The sequence below is a fragment of the Ciona intestinalis genome, chromosome 11 (assembly GCF_000224145.3).
Source record: "Ciona intestinalis chromosome 11, KH, whole genome shotgun sequence".
NCBI lineage: Eukaryota > Metazoa > Chordata > Ascidiacea > Phlebobranchia > Cionidae > Ciona > Ciona intestinalis.
Window position 1 is genome coordinate 4347572 of NC_020176.2, and position 15799 is coordinate 4363370.

The following is a 15799-nucleotide window of genomic DNA, read 5'->3' on the forward strand; positions in this document are numbered from 1 at the left end:
ATAAATATGAGAGAGGCAGGAGAAAAACTATCTAGGAGAGAAACATACGAAAAAAAGAGTTTGCAGGGGTCTTTCGACAATTGAAATCACACATACATAACAATATAAATTGGGCCAGGTTTGTTTTGAATTTGAGAAGTATTAAAGTTATGGAAAATTTATTGGAATTATGTTCTGGGAGGTACTGTGGACGTATTAAGAACGAATCTAGCGGTAAATACGATTTTGTAACAGTGGTAAAACTCGTAAGGCGGTTATATATGCTAATACTAGCACCCGGTAAAAGTTTGCTCTTGCTTATAATATTAAATAAATAAAACTTCTGTGTTAGTGAAGAATCCTCCTATACGTTATCTGTTAACAATTAATTCTAAGTACTAACCACCAACGACCAACCTAATTTGTAAGATACAAAAAGATTTTTCACTAGTTCCTGTTAAACAAAAAAATCCCCTTTCATTTTCAGGTTGGAGCGACTGCACTGCTTGTCCAGTTGGTTACAGATCTGATGATTTGAAACTTTGTCAGAAATGTGTGGATTCACCAGACTTATATGAATGGATGTATCTTGGGTTCATGGCAATGTTACCTCTTACATTGAACTGGCTGTGTATTCTAATATACAACCACAAATGGAGGTATATGTTACTTTATGTATCCGGGTCCTAATGTAAGTTATAATTACTGTCTACTTGGTTTTCACATATTGCGTGTATAAACATTTTAAAATATATTTGGACCCCTAGTAATAATTTCCTCAAAACTGACCCTGATCTGATCTTGTACTCAGAGAGTTGAACGATTTTTTTGTAAAGAAATACAGTAAGGATCTGGTACTACTAAATCCTACAGACCAAAATCAAGTCTAACCAATTGTTTTTTTTAATAAACGATATATATTTCCCCTACATGGCATCATCAGTCTTTTATTCAAATTGAATCCAGTGCCAGATCCTAAGGTTGGAACCTCCTTTTATAAATTGCTGGCTACACCCCTGACTGTACACACCCATTACAATGCATTTAACATAATTTTGCATAATTTGTGTTACAGTTCTCCAGCTGTTATCATCCAAATGGTTTCTTCCTTTTTCGAAAGTTTCACTGCAGCAATACTTTCCTTGTTAATATACGAACCAAGAGGCTCGCTAACTCTTCTATCGTGTAAAGTGGTTCAAATATCTGACTGGTACACTGTCTTCTTCAACCCAACTATTAAATACACAACAACTGTCTTCTGTGCACAGGAAGCAGTATATCCATTGTAAGTCGTTCTATTCTGCATATATATATATATATATATATATATATATATATATATTATATATATAACTTTCAATTTACAGTTTTCTCAATTTTTTTATCCCTAGCAAATTTATCTTTTGTTGTTTAAATTAAATATTTATTAAAGGGATAGCACCTAAAGTATAGTTGGGTTAATTGTAGCACCAAAACCAAAACAAACATTTTGTATAAATAAAGGTAAAATGCAACGTACATTCATATTCTACATAAATCACATAAAATAATATGATTCCAAATTTACAGATATTCAATAGTGTTTCTATGTTATTTATTCTCGTTGGCGATGTTGGTTCTGCTTCGTCCGATCGCATACTCGCTGTTACCTAAACCATCACGGAACAAATTGTTCACAAAAACTTTGTACGCGACACTTTACTTTCACCCTATACTGGTTGCAGTGCATGCTGTGTGTGCTGGTCTTCTGTGTAAGTAACAACAACTTATGTAATATTTAAATATCGAATATTACTTATAGTGGGTTGGAGACATGTTTTCATTAACTATTTTATATTTTTTTAATTATAAAACCGTATCCTCACGAATCCCGTAGACTGTTAACGTCTCTTAAAGAATAATGTTGGTCGTTTAAAAAATGACCAGGAAATATGGGAAACTTGGTGCTAAAGTTAATCCATCTTAAAACTTATATCATTGAAAATGTTAATTTTTTTCGGAGTTTTCTATATTAAGCACATCTCTCTGGTTGAACTGATAAAACAGAATATTATATATATATATTATAACTTCATCTTATATTTTTGCAGATTATTCTTACCCATATTTAACAATGTTCACAACAGTGCTGGCAACAGTGACATATTATGTCAAATGTGATGCAATGGTAAGTAAAACTATATTGTATTTATATTATCTATTATGAAAATAATAAAATATTAATGTTTTGAATCATATCTATTCTTTGAATCATATCTATAATTACTCTAGTAACTAGTTCTCACAACTCATTAATTGTAAACTATTACCTTCTCCCAATTTAAATCCTTGTTCCATTTTATTATTGTTTAAATAATGGCCAATCCTATCGTTTTCGAAAAGATAAAAATGATGTTATGTTAACGCAAACTGCTACTTAAACAACAACAACAACTTTTTATTTAGACGCTCAAGAAAATCCTTGATAAAGATTTGAGCAAGCATATCTTCGCAATGGTTTGGCATCTCCTTACATTGTGTGCTGCTGCCGTCTCCATCATTATCAGTACATATACATTTCTGACTTGGAAAAACCTACTTTTTCTCCTTTGCACTCCGTTCCCAATGATATTTTTCCTTCTCACTGAGAGATTCTCGGATCCAACCAACATAGCCCAAGAAATGGACATGATGAATCGTAACACCGTGTAAACGTAAACCACATGACACTTCATTTCAAACTTATAATAAAACAAAAAACAAATGATTTGGACCTCTATGTGGAAATGTTTTCCTATTCTGTTCTACATGGGTAAGGTCCTGCAGCATGACATACCTTGGGAGCTGAGATTGAGTTGGCCTAACACCCAGGGTGCTAACACATGAACCTCACCAGATGTTGAAGCCTGTCGCTTCCCCAAAGGTAGGCAACAAGGGCTTTAATCATAATGGATACTTGTTAGTTAGGAACCTAAATTGCTCACCTCAGCTTTAATGTCATCCAGAGACCAGAATACCTTACAGTTATAGACAATAACTGAATCCCAATAAAACAAACGATATATACAGAAGGGTGTGGGCTATATATTCAAATATAGCATTTTATCCCAAAGCTTTAATATACTGCTTATAACACAACAAATGCAAAAAAAGAGACTTTTGGAAAAAAATGTTTTATTTACAAACAGAATGGTCCATGTAGTATCTGTGACTGTTGTCTGTAGTTACATAGCATTTTTATAATAATATGATTGCAATCTTGGTGGCAAAACTTTTCAGCAATATGTTTGATTAAATTTTTACAAGTGTGCAACTAATCACCTTATAATTCCATTAGTTTATGGAAAAGTGGAATAGGGATTGGTAACTTGCTATCTTGGACCATTTGAACTGCTTACCACTTAATATTATGTGGGTATCATGGGCCCCTAATATGGATATGCGTTGGAGTAGCTCATGGACCACATAGTAAAGGTGGCTGTACACAGTATCCAGAATTCGTCTTGTCTGTTTTGCCCGGATTTCGCTGCCGCATGCGGAACTCGGTAATGGGTTTGCATACGACTTCTCATGCCGGATACTGTGTACAGCCACCTTAAGGAGGAAACTGGGGATACTGCATCAATTTAAAATAATAACATGCGTGTTTTGGCCTAAACATCTGATTTTACAAAAGATATCTGCCCATGGTTGGTATAACAGGCAGTGATGTCATTTCCTCAGCAACAAACAATGTAAATGAGCCGCTAACTCACAAACTTAGTGTCCCATGACTTGCCAGTTTTTCTCGTTCTTTTCTATCGTTTTCACAAAGATTACAAATCCAGCTTCCCTCTGGAGGATTTTCCATTCGGGGTTGAAGGCAATACATGTGGTATCCTCTATCGCAGTCATCACAGAACAATAACTGCTCCTGAAGATATACGAACACTTTATTTGTATCTTGATTAGGCAGTGAGGATCCTATTTATGCATAGCCACACTGGTTCTATGGACATCACATATTTTTTCTTTGGTTATGCAGCAGACCATGTATTTAATTCTATAATTTGGTGCAAATCACATAACGAATGTATCTATTTACCCACAATGACACATACACCTGTAGACTAGAGGCGGCATGTCTAAACACTCTGTGTCTGTGCCACAGTTCAAACCACAGAATTGTTTTGTTCATTGGTTTCAAACTTAATATACTTCTTAAACAAAGACCCCTCTTATAAAGTCAACTATTACATTTACTTAATCTACCAGAAAAACACAAAACTTCATTAAAGTCTAGCTGGATGACAGAGGAAACATTGGAAATACACTTCGTTTTTATACCAGATGAGCCGCTAAGAGATTATTTACATTATACAATACCTATGGCAGATAAAACGTCAGAAATATACTATGTTTTCAAAGATAAGCCGTTAAAAGATTATTTACATTATGCCTGGTAGCAGAATTAACACAACATTCACACTTACATCGTTATCAGATGTTCCACACACATGACATGACTTGCATTCAATGCATTGCCAGCTGTATTTCTTTACATTCATTGTCATTATATCAGTGAACTGTAAACACGTAGGATGGCCAGATCTGTGTACAAAACATGGTTAGAATATTCCAGGTAGCCTTACATAAGAGGTAGCGATAAGTTAGAAGCAAGATCATGCAAAAAAGAGAATGCAGTGGCATGGATTTTCTAAAATCCCAGGGGTTGTATATTGCATTCACCACATTAATCAATGGGTTTCCTATGTTAGACAACTATGAGTGTAACTGTATTTTAACAATGTAACCCCAGATTTACAAACAAGCAGAGCTAAATTATATTGCTACACCAGTACACCACATTTATCAATAAGGTTTTTATGTACTATGGGTATAGCATTTTAACAAAGTCACCACAGATTTTGATAAATAACAAGCATATACATATATAACACAATGTAGGACCACCAACCTCCCACAATCAGAACACGAAACCAACTCCTCAGATTCTCCCGTCTTTTTATTCTCATCTGCATCTCCGAGACAGAAATCGCAATAATTGTTCGACTGAGTTTGTCGTTTACGTTTTGGTCGTGGTTCGATGATTTCAACCTCACTTATATCAGCTGTGAATGTTAATCAATGAACCAATGGATGGAACTTATTTATCCTTAGGGGCAAGGTAACATGGTTGTTCAGTTTGTGCGCGTCTTGGAGTTACCTTGTATGTAGCTTAGTGGGTGATTGAAACTTATTTACCCTTGTGTGGCACGGCAATGATAGTCGTTCATGGTTTTTTTCATACACACAATGCCCACATGAGTTATCACAAATGTAACTTTTGTCGCTTTGTGGTAAACTTTAAACACCAAGTGCATAAAACAGAAAACCCATGGGCCATGTTATACTGACTGTCTTTAACCCGCAATAATAATTTTTTTCCAAATTTTTATAAAATACTTCATACCAACTGCTGCTGCCACAGCTTTCTGAGCAGCGATGGCAGAAGTTCTTGATGAGGTTGAATGATGATCATCGGACATAATGGAGGATGGTGAGTGTCTTCCACTTGGAGTATATTCCTCATCTGCATCGAGTTCATCTTGATGCACATGCTGGACGTGGTAGTTTAACCCAGTCTTGTTCTTGTATTTCTTTCCACAGTCTAGAACACAAAATGCAGGGTAACATGTCAGGCATATCTTTTAAGCATGGGTGAAATCATATGGTTTTTAAGCCTAAACAGCTTTCATCATGCTGTTAGGCAAACTTTAAATGGATGAATATTGTTTGAGGTATTAAATAATAGACAAGCATAAAACAAATTTATAAATAACATTAGGAGTGCATGTAAATATCACAATTATTTTGTAATTTTAAAACTATTGTTTAAGGTAGAAAATAATACATAAAGTAACCTAAATAACAAAAATGACCTTCAGTGGGCTGTATATTTTGTTTTGATAAAAGTTTGCGAAATCCAGGAGTTGTTTGCATGTATTACCTGTACAATTACCACAGTTATCCAAGTAAACCGCACGATCAATATACTTACAATCACATGTATGATATTTATCATCAGTAGTGACGTCGCTCTTTCTACCAGATCTTGTGGCCTGGAATATTTGTTGATGTGGTTTTAGTAATTGATAAATAACTATATAAATAATAAATATAAATGTCTGGTGTATAAGAAGACACCCATGTTATAACTCCACAGTGAACATGAGGTGTATGAATACACAATGTGTGTTTGGTGTATAAGAAGACACCCATGTTATAACTCGACAGTGAGCATGAGGTGTACGAATACATCATGTATGTCTGGTGTATAAGAAGTCACCCATGATATAACTCGACAGTGAGCATGAGGTGTACGAATACATCATGTATGTCTGGTGTATAAGAAGACACCCATGTTATAACTCGACAGTGAGCATGAGGTGTACGAATACATCATGTATGTCTGGTGTATAAGAAGACACCCATGTTATAACTCGACAGCAAGCATGAGGTGTATGAATACACCATGTATGTCTGGTGTATAAGAAGTCACCCATGATATAACTCGATGGTAAGCATGAGGTGTCTGGTGCATACCAAAGCAAGTCATAATAAACAACCAACACCACACTTAACCCACCGCCTTAAATTGACTTTTCCTTCCCTTTTTCTTTGACTTCCCGTTTTCAAAATCTTCGAAATCTTCGTCCTCGTCGATAGCCCCGTTATCCTCGTTGTTTGAAACGTTATCGAGCATTTCGTTGTCGGCGTCGATCATCGCAGAAGTTATCGTGTTCATGCTGCTTGAATCGTTCGAGTTTTCATTGATCAGATGATGAGGGACATCAGAGGATCTCAGCATACTTTTGTAATCGTCTGAAAAATGTTTATTTTGTTAATGGTACAAGAATTTTTGGTTATTATTATTGATTTATCAGCTTGATAATGTCTTGCTGAAGGGCAGCAACGTTGTTTCAATAAAAACTATTTTTCACTAGATGGCAAATTAAACAGAATCACGCTATTTAACAACATAAAAAATGCACCAAATTAAAATAAAACTAAATCTGTTATAACTAGCTACACTAACAAAATTGTATATAATTAATAATTATGTTACCAACAATACTTTATTTTTTATGTTTCCTACTTGCAGCAGCCATTGCTTCATACGAGGGGTCCACCAGCGGGGTGAAACGGGGTCGTTTCTTCCATCTTTTGCTGGGGTAGCAATATACTTGGTTTGGTTTTAAACCAGGTCCACGATGTCTGGGATGTTATTCATAAATGATTGATTACATTTTTTACTACTTGTCGAATTCTGTATATATATGCGGACAATGCTGTGATAATGGTCGGCTGAGGCCTAAACCACAGGATATGGGGAAAACGACTGTCGTTTTCCCGCCACGCAAAAAAAAAATCACAGGATATGGCCTAAATCACAGGATATGGGGAAAACGACGACTGTCGTTTTCCCGCCACGCGAGGATAAAGTAAGTTACATTCATTCAAACTATAGGCCATGTGAGTAATGTTAGGGTGCATGGGGTGACATTATTAATGTGCTGACAAAAATCCTTGTTTAATATTTTAAACAAAAACAAGAGACATAAAAGTAGGCAACAACAACAATTTTAGCTTCTAATTGAAATATTCCCAGTACAAGTAAAAATGTGCTCATTTAAAAAGTGAGGCCTACATTTTTTGAGACATTTCCAGCACGATGTGTATAGGTCTCATTTTTAAATGTGCACAATTTTAACAAGACTACTTTAGACGTATTGAGCAAACCTGCGTTTGGCAATATTCGATAAAACTTTACCTTCTTTTGAACCAAAGGCAGCAATCACTTTGTGCGACTCTTGTTTGGGAATCTAGGTAAGGCAATCGAACCTGGATATCATTTAATGAATATTAACTTATAGAAATACTTGTTTTATGAAAAGTATAATATGTGATTTTGTACAGAGTGCTACAGGGCAAACTTAAATGGCAGTGTAAACTTAACTTTCATTTAGGTTTTTAAGTATGATATAGAATTTTTAACATAGCTCAAGTTGGATTTTACGTTTGACATTACTACTGCACTGTTTGAAGACAATCAACATAAATTTATATCATTTCAAAATCATCTTATAACTAGTACCCTTCGTTCTGTCATCAGCCGACTATTGAACGTGCGACAATGTTCCAACGCTTCTTTATAGAACCCATCGTTTCCCGACATGTCTACTTACAGTTAAACGTACAATGTTATGTTTTTGTCAACAACAACTGCCAGAACAACAAACTATGCAAAAATAACAAAAACTTGAAAGTATTGGGAAATTGGGATTCCCCAAATACGTTACTCGCATTTTTCAATAGAAATTGCGTTTATCTATTTATCCTTGGGTACATAAACCAAAGAGATTAAAACCAATTAAACCACTCATTGAGATTAAAACCACTCATTGGTTCTAATCTCTTTGCATAAACGATACCCACCCAATTACACACGTGGTAACTCGTAGACGGGCTTAAAGTGTGTGAAACAGAATACCCGTGTTAAGGACTGTCGTTGTCTCCACGCGAGAAAAAAAAAGTTACATTCATTCATAAAAGACTGTATTTACAGAAAGACAATTAAAGCGCATTGTGGCTGCAGCTCTTCGAAAATAGGCAGAAAGTAACAGTGCGGGTATGTTAGTTAATTGAACTGGTAGTAAATACTTATATAGTTTCGAATCGTAAAATAGTTGATTCGAACAATCCCAATTAAAAAGTCATCAACAACTCATTTTTAAATGTGCTGCACATTACATAGCATTTTCTGTGCTGTCTGGGCGAATAAAACCGTGCAGTTCATTTTGGCTCAAATCGTCTTCTTTCTCTTCAAATAGTGTGTCCATGGGGGAAGCTTTAAGACATGGTGTAGGCGAGCCGAATCCAGTTTCCGCTCGTGTCTCCCGTCTCACAGTCATTGCTGACGACCGTACCGACATTTCAGTTACACAGCTTCGTAGGCGTTGATTATTCTGCGTGCGTTCATCCCAATCTCTCAGCTTACTCCGACAAAAAACATTCATTATTTTCCGGGTGAACCTCAAACGGTACAAAGACGTTTTGAACTCGGTACAGCGAAAGCTGTAGATAAATATGTTCCACAAACTGTTGGTGTAGAGCAAGTATTCGAACACCAACTCTGTCCACCAATTCTCGTTAAGTTTGAGCTGCAGATACAATACGTCTTTAATATTTCAGGACTATGGTATATATATATAGTAGATTGGAAAAATAAGATGGTACTCCTTTTCATTCATTTCCGTAACTTCACGACTCCCATAGACCGTTGTTAATTGTTTATGTTGGTTCAAATGAAATTCATGTTAATCTTTTCGTTCCAGAAGATTTTCAATGCATGCCGAGGAATTTAGTTTAACGACAGATTCTGCACACTAACTTTATTAGTGCGGGTACATGCGAACAGTACATGTCACTTTGACCTATCGATTCGATAAGCTTGTCACACGGTTTATTAGAAACGCGGTGTGTTCCATAACAAGATTAAGTTTGGCATCACTCACCAATTTGTAAATTGAATACGGTAGAACTGATATGGTAAATGTGACAACCATGAGCGCCACTGTTTTCGCTGCGTTAACAGAAAGTGTCTGACCCTTATTTGATGGAGCGACTCCAGCGCGATTCGCCGACACGCTAGCGTTAAGATGCTGCATTGATCTGATGGTAATGATACTGAAACAAAAATAAGTGAAATTAAATATATAGGAACGTGTAACCATTTTACTGCACACTTCAGCATATGTTTTTGTATAGTATTAAATTGGGTAGATAGCCAAATCTGGCCTAAATCTCAGGTCTCATGGCATGTCATTACTGTAGGATCTCGTCCATGCAGGTTTCACAGAACTTTTGTTGGTCTGTTATCAATTGAATATTTAAATTACGGGGAATTAATTGTTGTTTATGCTCATTGCGAGTATAAACAAGTAATTAAAATTATTTCTGTCCCAAATCTGTTCAATATAAGTTCCACAAAAGCTAAATCGTTTTAGGTTAATAAACTTATATTTCACGAACCTGTTACGGACAGTGATGAAGAGCAGAATCACAGTTACCGTGTATAGGGCTCCAAATATACCGGCAAAAGCGCGCGTGAATTTCTCCGTGTACCTTGGATGTAATAAATGAATGTAACTTATTTATTCTCGCGTGCCGAGCAACAACAGTCCTTATAACACGGGTGTTCTGTTTTATATGTGTCAGCGTACGGGTTATACTACATTTGTAACTTATTTATCGTCGTGTAACGGGACAGCGAAACACAACTGTTATTAAGAGTGTTCTGTTACATACACCTCGTACACAAAGCACAGGCAGGCGCGCTAATTAGGTTAAAGATCTTTTGTGATTGAAAATATGGATCTCACCAGTGTGGCATGCTGTCACGGAACGCACCGAAAAGAACTTCCTCAAAAAAGACGGATAGTGCTAAACAAATCACCCAAGCTGCAAGTACTGTCACACAAACTCGACGGGGCGTCATCATCCCACCAGTGTGATAACGTAAAGGAAAACAAATGGCAAGAAATCGATCCAGACTCAGAATTATCAAACTGAGGAAAGGCATTAGCACTATAAATAGATGCTGTAATTTGATAATCGACGCGGTAAAGCCACAAAAACACAGGTGCTTAGTCTTATACGATCGAACCCTTGCAGATCAATATTACCTGATCAGACTTAGTGAGTTGGATAGAATGAAGCAAAATATATAAGCACGATAAAGCTCCAAGAAACCCAAGCCGGCCAGTTTTAGTTCACTTGCGCTTAACTTCGCTGGCACAAAGTAAAAGTAGACGTATGTGTACGCAGATATCGGGACAGCGACGGCACCTGGGAAATAAAATATTTTGCAAAATGTTGAAAATAATCTGAAATTAAATTTAAATAGAAATATTTATTCGTAAACCTTGTTTATTAGCTTTTTTAAAAAAAACAAAACAAATAGTTTCTATCATTAAATTTCAGAGCAAATAAAGTTTTTATATTTTCTCCAAACATTAGTCGTTTTTGCTCCACTCGTTTACGTTTCTATGTGAAATTAGCAGCAAGCCATTGTTGAAATACCTTTCTAGTCCTTATGTGCACCAAAGGGATTTTGATTTGTACGATGGTGGCTTATAGTAATGGAGCAAATACCAAACAGTGCTGATAGCATTAAGGGACCCATCAATCAAACAACGTCAACAGCAGCCGACTGTGACGTAACAGGAGCATATAATTCAAATTATCTTCGTCACAAACTGATTAGTAGTGTGGGGTAAGATGGATAACGTTAGCACATGACTTCCTATATTTCCTAATCTTGTTTTTAACAATTAAGAACGCTCCTAGAGTCGTGGGGGTATATAGTGCAACGCGCTGTAGGACATATATAACCCTTATATTTGAAATGTACATGTACAATGTTGTGGAAATATGCCAACTCTGGCACAAACCGGGTCCCGCCGTAAGACCGCACCCGTATAGCATATAATATAGTAGGGTGGGGAAATATGGGACAACACTTCATTCTATTTGCTTGTCCCATTTGGTAATAAACAATGAACATTTAAAGAATTATAAAAATGTATTCCCACGTCTCCCGTAGGCCGTTGTTAATTGTTTAAAACTAGATCAGGATATTTGGATACTAATGTGCCAAAGATGTCCCATCTTACCCCGCGGTACTGCTACTCTCGTGTATACCTTGTATAAAGTCAGCCACGGCAAGCGAACATTTCACAAGCCCTTGTGGTTTCTTCGTGGCTTTGGATGCAGTCAGTACATAAATAATAACAATGTTGCCAACACAGATCGATGCGGCCAGAATCCCAAATAAAAGTAGAAGTATGGCCACGCCTACGTCATAACAGGTGATTGTAATCTCATCAATCGAGTCTGGAAAGTCAATAACACGAGAAAAGTGACGCATTTTCTCGAACTTAATGTTTATAAGTATTGCCCGGCCATACAGCGTTATAAATATGGGCACAAAAATTAACCAATTTATTTTGGTTTAAATTTATTCGATTTCATCTTGATAAAACTAACCCGCGAGCGTTACAATAAAAGTAAATATATAGTGGGTTGGGGGAAGATGGGACACCTTTAGTGCATATTATCCAAATATCCTGACCGTGTTTAAACCGTTAAGATGGATACCGTTGGTACATAAAATATCCTTCATTTCCCAAGCGAATTTTAACTATTAACAACGCTATGTTAGAGTTATGAGAATGAGGGTATATTATTCTGTTAATCATTTTTATTTACTACAAAATCAGACGATATAATAGAGATCGATGGGCAAAGTTTAAAATTGAAGCTTTTTTTAAATGTAAAAACTCTATCAAATTTCCACTTAAATAAAATAACACTAATTTTCTAAAATTTCAAAAATAAAGCATTTAACATACACACACACATATTACAAAATCTTTACCAAGTTGAATGTGCATAAACGTAAAAGAGAAAACAGTCCTTTAATTAAATGTGATGGTAGGTGGACCATAGGGCGCGTCTATAAAGAAAAATCGTTACAGATTTATTAAATTACTTTTCTGCACATTATGAATGCATGAAGGTTCACATTCACAACTGGTAGGGTAGGGGAAAATGGGACAACTATTCATTCTATTTTCGCGTCCCTTGCGTAGTAAACAAAGGGCATTCAAAGAATTATAAAACCGTATTCTCACGACTTCCGTAAATCGTTTTTAATTGTTTAAAACACGAGCGAGATATTTCTATAATATTTGATAAAGTTGTCCTGTCCCCCCCTTATACATTGTACTTTACATTCAAGAGCAATTGATATTGGTTCTGTTTTGCGGTTAGCATATACACGATCGGCCAAGTTAAAAGCAATTATTCCGCTATGAATAATTTACAATTCAACTTAATAATATTTAAAACTATATTTTATTAAAAATAAACTATAGTTTGAAAATAGAATTGGCAAAGTTAAAATATATTTGAATATATAAAACGTTTTTACCTTTAAATCGATTTTGGTAATAAATTATAACTACTTTTATTTGTCACTTGAAATTTATTATTTCATCTGACGACTCCTATATGATGTTGTGCATTGTTTAAAACACGATCAGGATACTTGGATATTATGTGCTAAAGGTTTCCTGCGTTACCCCACCTTTCTGTACGTTATGCGGAAACATTAACCATTTAATCTGAAGCTTTAACATAAAAACGCAAGTTATTTCAATCGGTTATTGATGTCGCTTAAAATTACTCTATGTATTACTGCCTATATAGCGATGGGTATAATACATTGTCTGGTGTAACGGTCATGCCTTTTTACAACTCCTGTACTTCTGTTTTTACCTTTAGCGTGTTATACCAACTGATGAATAAAGTAACATATTTTGTCTCTTATATTACGGTATGGAAGATTGAAGAACAAATAAAACAAAAATACAGGATATAGTGACAAAAAGTTGTTTAAACACGCTTACAATTAAAAATACATTTACATTTAGTTGATGATTACCGTATTTAATTAAAGCTAGGAATTAATATTTAACCATCTTACTTGTTGAGTTGTTAAAGCAAGACGACATGATGCAAACGTGGTAGTCCTCCAACTGGTTAACGCATTCTGTTTCTTGCGGTGAAAAACTACTCGTTGGGGTATAAGCCATCTCCATTTATCTAATAACCAAACAGGGAAGATGATTTTGCCTAAGTAGGATTGATCCTCACGCCGCTGCGAATTGATCAAACACAAATGAAGAGATCCCTTGCGCTGAGGAATAATTTCTCGGATAGATTAGAAATTTCCTTTTATGTTTAAAGTAGTTATATCACGGTAGTCGATTGTCGATACACTTAATTATGTAACAAAACAGTTGAACGTCTCTCCTCTGTTAATATAAGATACTGATTAACTTTCGGTATTGAAAAAAAAATCGGCTAAATGATTTATCGTTGACTTAATAAACGCAATCCCCACAGGACCGGCAACTAATGAAATATCGGTCTAAGCACACGACCGTATAGATTAGTCTCCGATTCCTTAAACGAAAAAAACAAGAATGTTGTTTTAATTAGCGCCCTCGTTCTTATACAGGTGTTTATTATACGGTCAAGGTGCGACACACAATTTAGTTACCGAACCGACTAATTAATTGTGGAATTGATAATTAAAAAGGCCCACAGTCGCCGCCAGGAGTGTGTGGCAAACAATTGGCATGGGTTCGTATACAATTATAACAAATACCTCAATAAAATCGGTAAAACTGTCAATTAGGCGCAAATATTGCAAAAGCAAAACCACCAAATCGAATGTTTCGTTGCAAATCAATGCGAGGGACCACGCTAATGGGGAATTTAATGGTTTAAATTTAAATTAATTTCACATCATAAACATTACAACGTAGCGGAAACGATAGAAAATAATCCAACAACCTCTCGATGAAAATTCGTGACAGATATACATTAGGGTGGGGGAAGATGGGACACCTTTTCGTTTTTATTCTCTCGTCCCATTTGGTAACAAACAAAGAACACTCAAAGAATTATAAAATTGTATCCTCTCACGACTCCCATAGATCGTTGTTAATTGTTTATAAATACGATCAGTATATTTGAACGTTATATGCTATAGGTGCCCCGTCTTTCCCATCCTCTATATAAAGTACCCTGGGTAAGATGGATACCGTTAGCAAATAAAAACTATTTTTTCGATCGCGTGTTTACAAATAACAACGTTCTTTAAGTGTTACGGTTTCACAACTCTGTAAAAAAATGTTTACAACTAAATGGAATAAAAGAAAAAAAAACATGTCTCCTTATTTTACCATCTCCTTATATATGCTTGCTATTACCACACAACAAAGTGGTTGTAATGATAAACATATTTATTTATATTAATTAAGCTACAAAGAACTCTGGTTTAAACCCCGAGTGCCATGCTACGCTGTATAGAAACTATAACCTATTCAGAATAAAAAATGCTTTCATTCTGAGTATAAGTTATTTAAATTCCGGTATTTTCAGTTAAAACTTACACGCTGCTGATGCTAATTTCCCGCCACACGCTGACCCAACAACCTCCGTTTTTAAATAAATAATGAATCGACCGAGTCACCCACACAAAAGGTGGCTACAACTTATTCAAAATCGATCCTAGCGGGCTGGCAAAGTAAATGAATCAACAGAGATTATTAGCATCCTATAATTGAAATTGGTCGATTAAAATCCATGTCTTCATCAAACCCAAACTTCACCGCTTAAGAAGCCTGGCTTCTAGACAAAATTTTACTTGTGTTTGAAATATAGAAGGGTGGGGTAAGATGGGACATCCTTTTATTCTCATTTATCGTCCCATTTGGTAGTAAACAAAGAATATTTAAAAAGTTATATAACCACATCATCACGACTCTAAAGGAGCTTTGTTGGTTTAATTTAATTAATGTTAATACAATTATTTGGCGCTAACGGGATCCCATCTTACCCCGCAATACTATTAATAAATGCCTTTATTTCTACTGCAAGGCATGATCTAAAAAATATTTTTCGTTTAGTCTCGCATAGGAAGCTCAAAATCTTAATGAGATCGTGCCGAAATGCAAACGAAAAGTTAGAAAAAAATAACGGTTATTATATAGAGATGAAAAACGTTATTTTATATAAACCGAAACTTTTTTTTATATATAACGAATTGCTCGAATTACAAAACGCAAAATATTTTAACCCTTTTCATGTAAAATGTAATCGCTCTAACCCTAAAAAAACTCCAAAGCTATAAAGTTAAGCATTGTAACCGCTCACACACCTCGAT

At 35.4% G+C, this 15799-nt stretch overlaps 3 protein-coding genes across 5 annotated transcripts; 1 reads left to right on the plus strand and 2 right to left on the minus strand.

Annotated features, from left to right (window-relative positions):
- The first annotated feature begins 40 nt into the window (after window positions 1-40).
- Window positions 41-2731, plus strand: LOC100184136 (JNK1/MAPK8-associated membrane protein). The gene is made up of 6 exons (XM_002130005.5): window positions 41-213; window positions 467-638; window positions 1055-1264; window positions 1549-1730; window positions 2070-2146; window positions 2425-2731. The coding sequence occupies exons 1-6, from the start codon at window positions 150-152 to the stop codon at window positions 2668-2670; spliced, it is 951 nt and encodes a 316-aa protein (XP_002130041.1). The 5' UTR covers window positions 41-149; the 3' UTR covers window positions 2671-2731.
- A 293-nt stretch (window positions 2732-3024) lies between these two features.
- On the minus strand, window positions 3025-8264 carry zf(c2h2)-17 (zinc finger protein). Of its 2 annotated transcripts, NM_001078392.1 has the most exon segments (10): window positions 3116-3442; window positions 3576-3871; window positions 4431-4548; window positions 4916-5069; window positions 5411-5608; window positions 5999-6059; window positions 6587-6822; window positions 7097-7215; window positions 7772-7842; window positions 8096-8213. In NM_001078392.1, coding segments are annotated over 9 exon segments (1200 nt in total). In that variant the 5' UTR covers window positions 8177-8213; the 3' UTR covers window positions 3116-3442; window positions 3576-3709.
- Window positions 8265-8539: 275 nt separating this feature from the next.
- Window positions 8540-15366, minus strand: LOC100177827 (adenosine receptor A2b-like). Of its 2 annotated transcripts, XM_002124464.4 has the most exons (7): window positions 13550-15366; window positions 11704-11895; window positions 10686-10848; window positions 10383-10568; window positions 10033-10125; window positions 9516-9687; window positions 8540-9161 (listed from the first exon to the last, which is right to left on the minus strand). In XM_002124464.4, exons 1-7 carry the CDS (start codon window positions 13662-13664, stop codon window positions 8748-8750), a joined length of 1335 nt encoding a protein of 444 aa, XP_002124500.3. In that variant the 5' UTR covers window positions 13665-15366; the 3' UTR covers window positions 8540-8747. The 2 variants fall into 2 exon arrangements, with proteins under 2 accessions (XP_002124500.3, XP_026692531.1); XM_026836730.1 differs by lacking the exon at window positions 11704-11895 and having other exon boundaries at window positions 13550-13643.
- Between the last annotated feature and the right edge of the window lie 433 nt (window positions 15367-15799).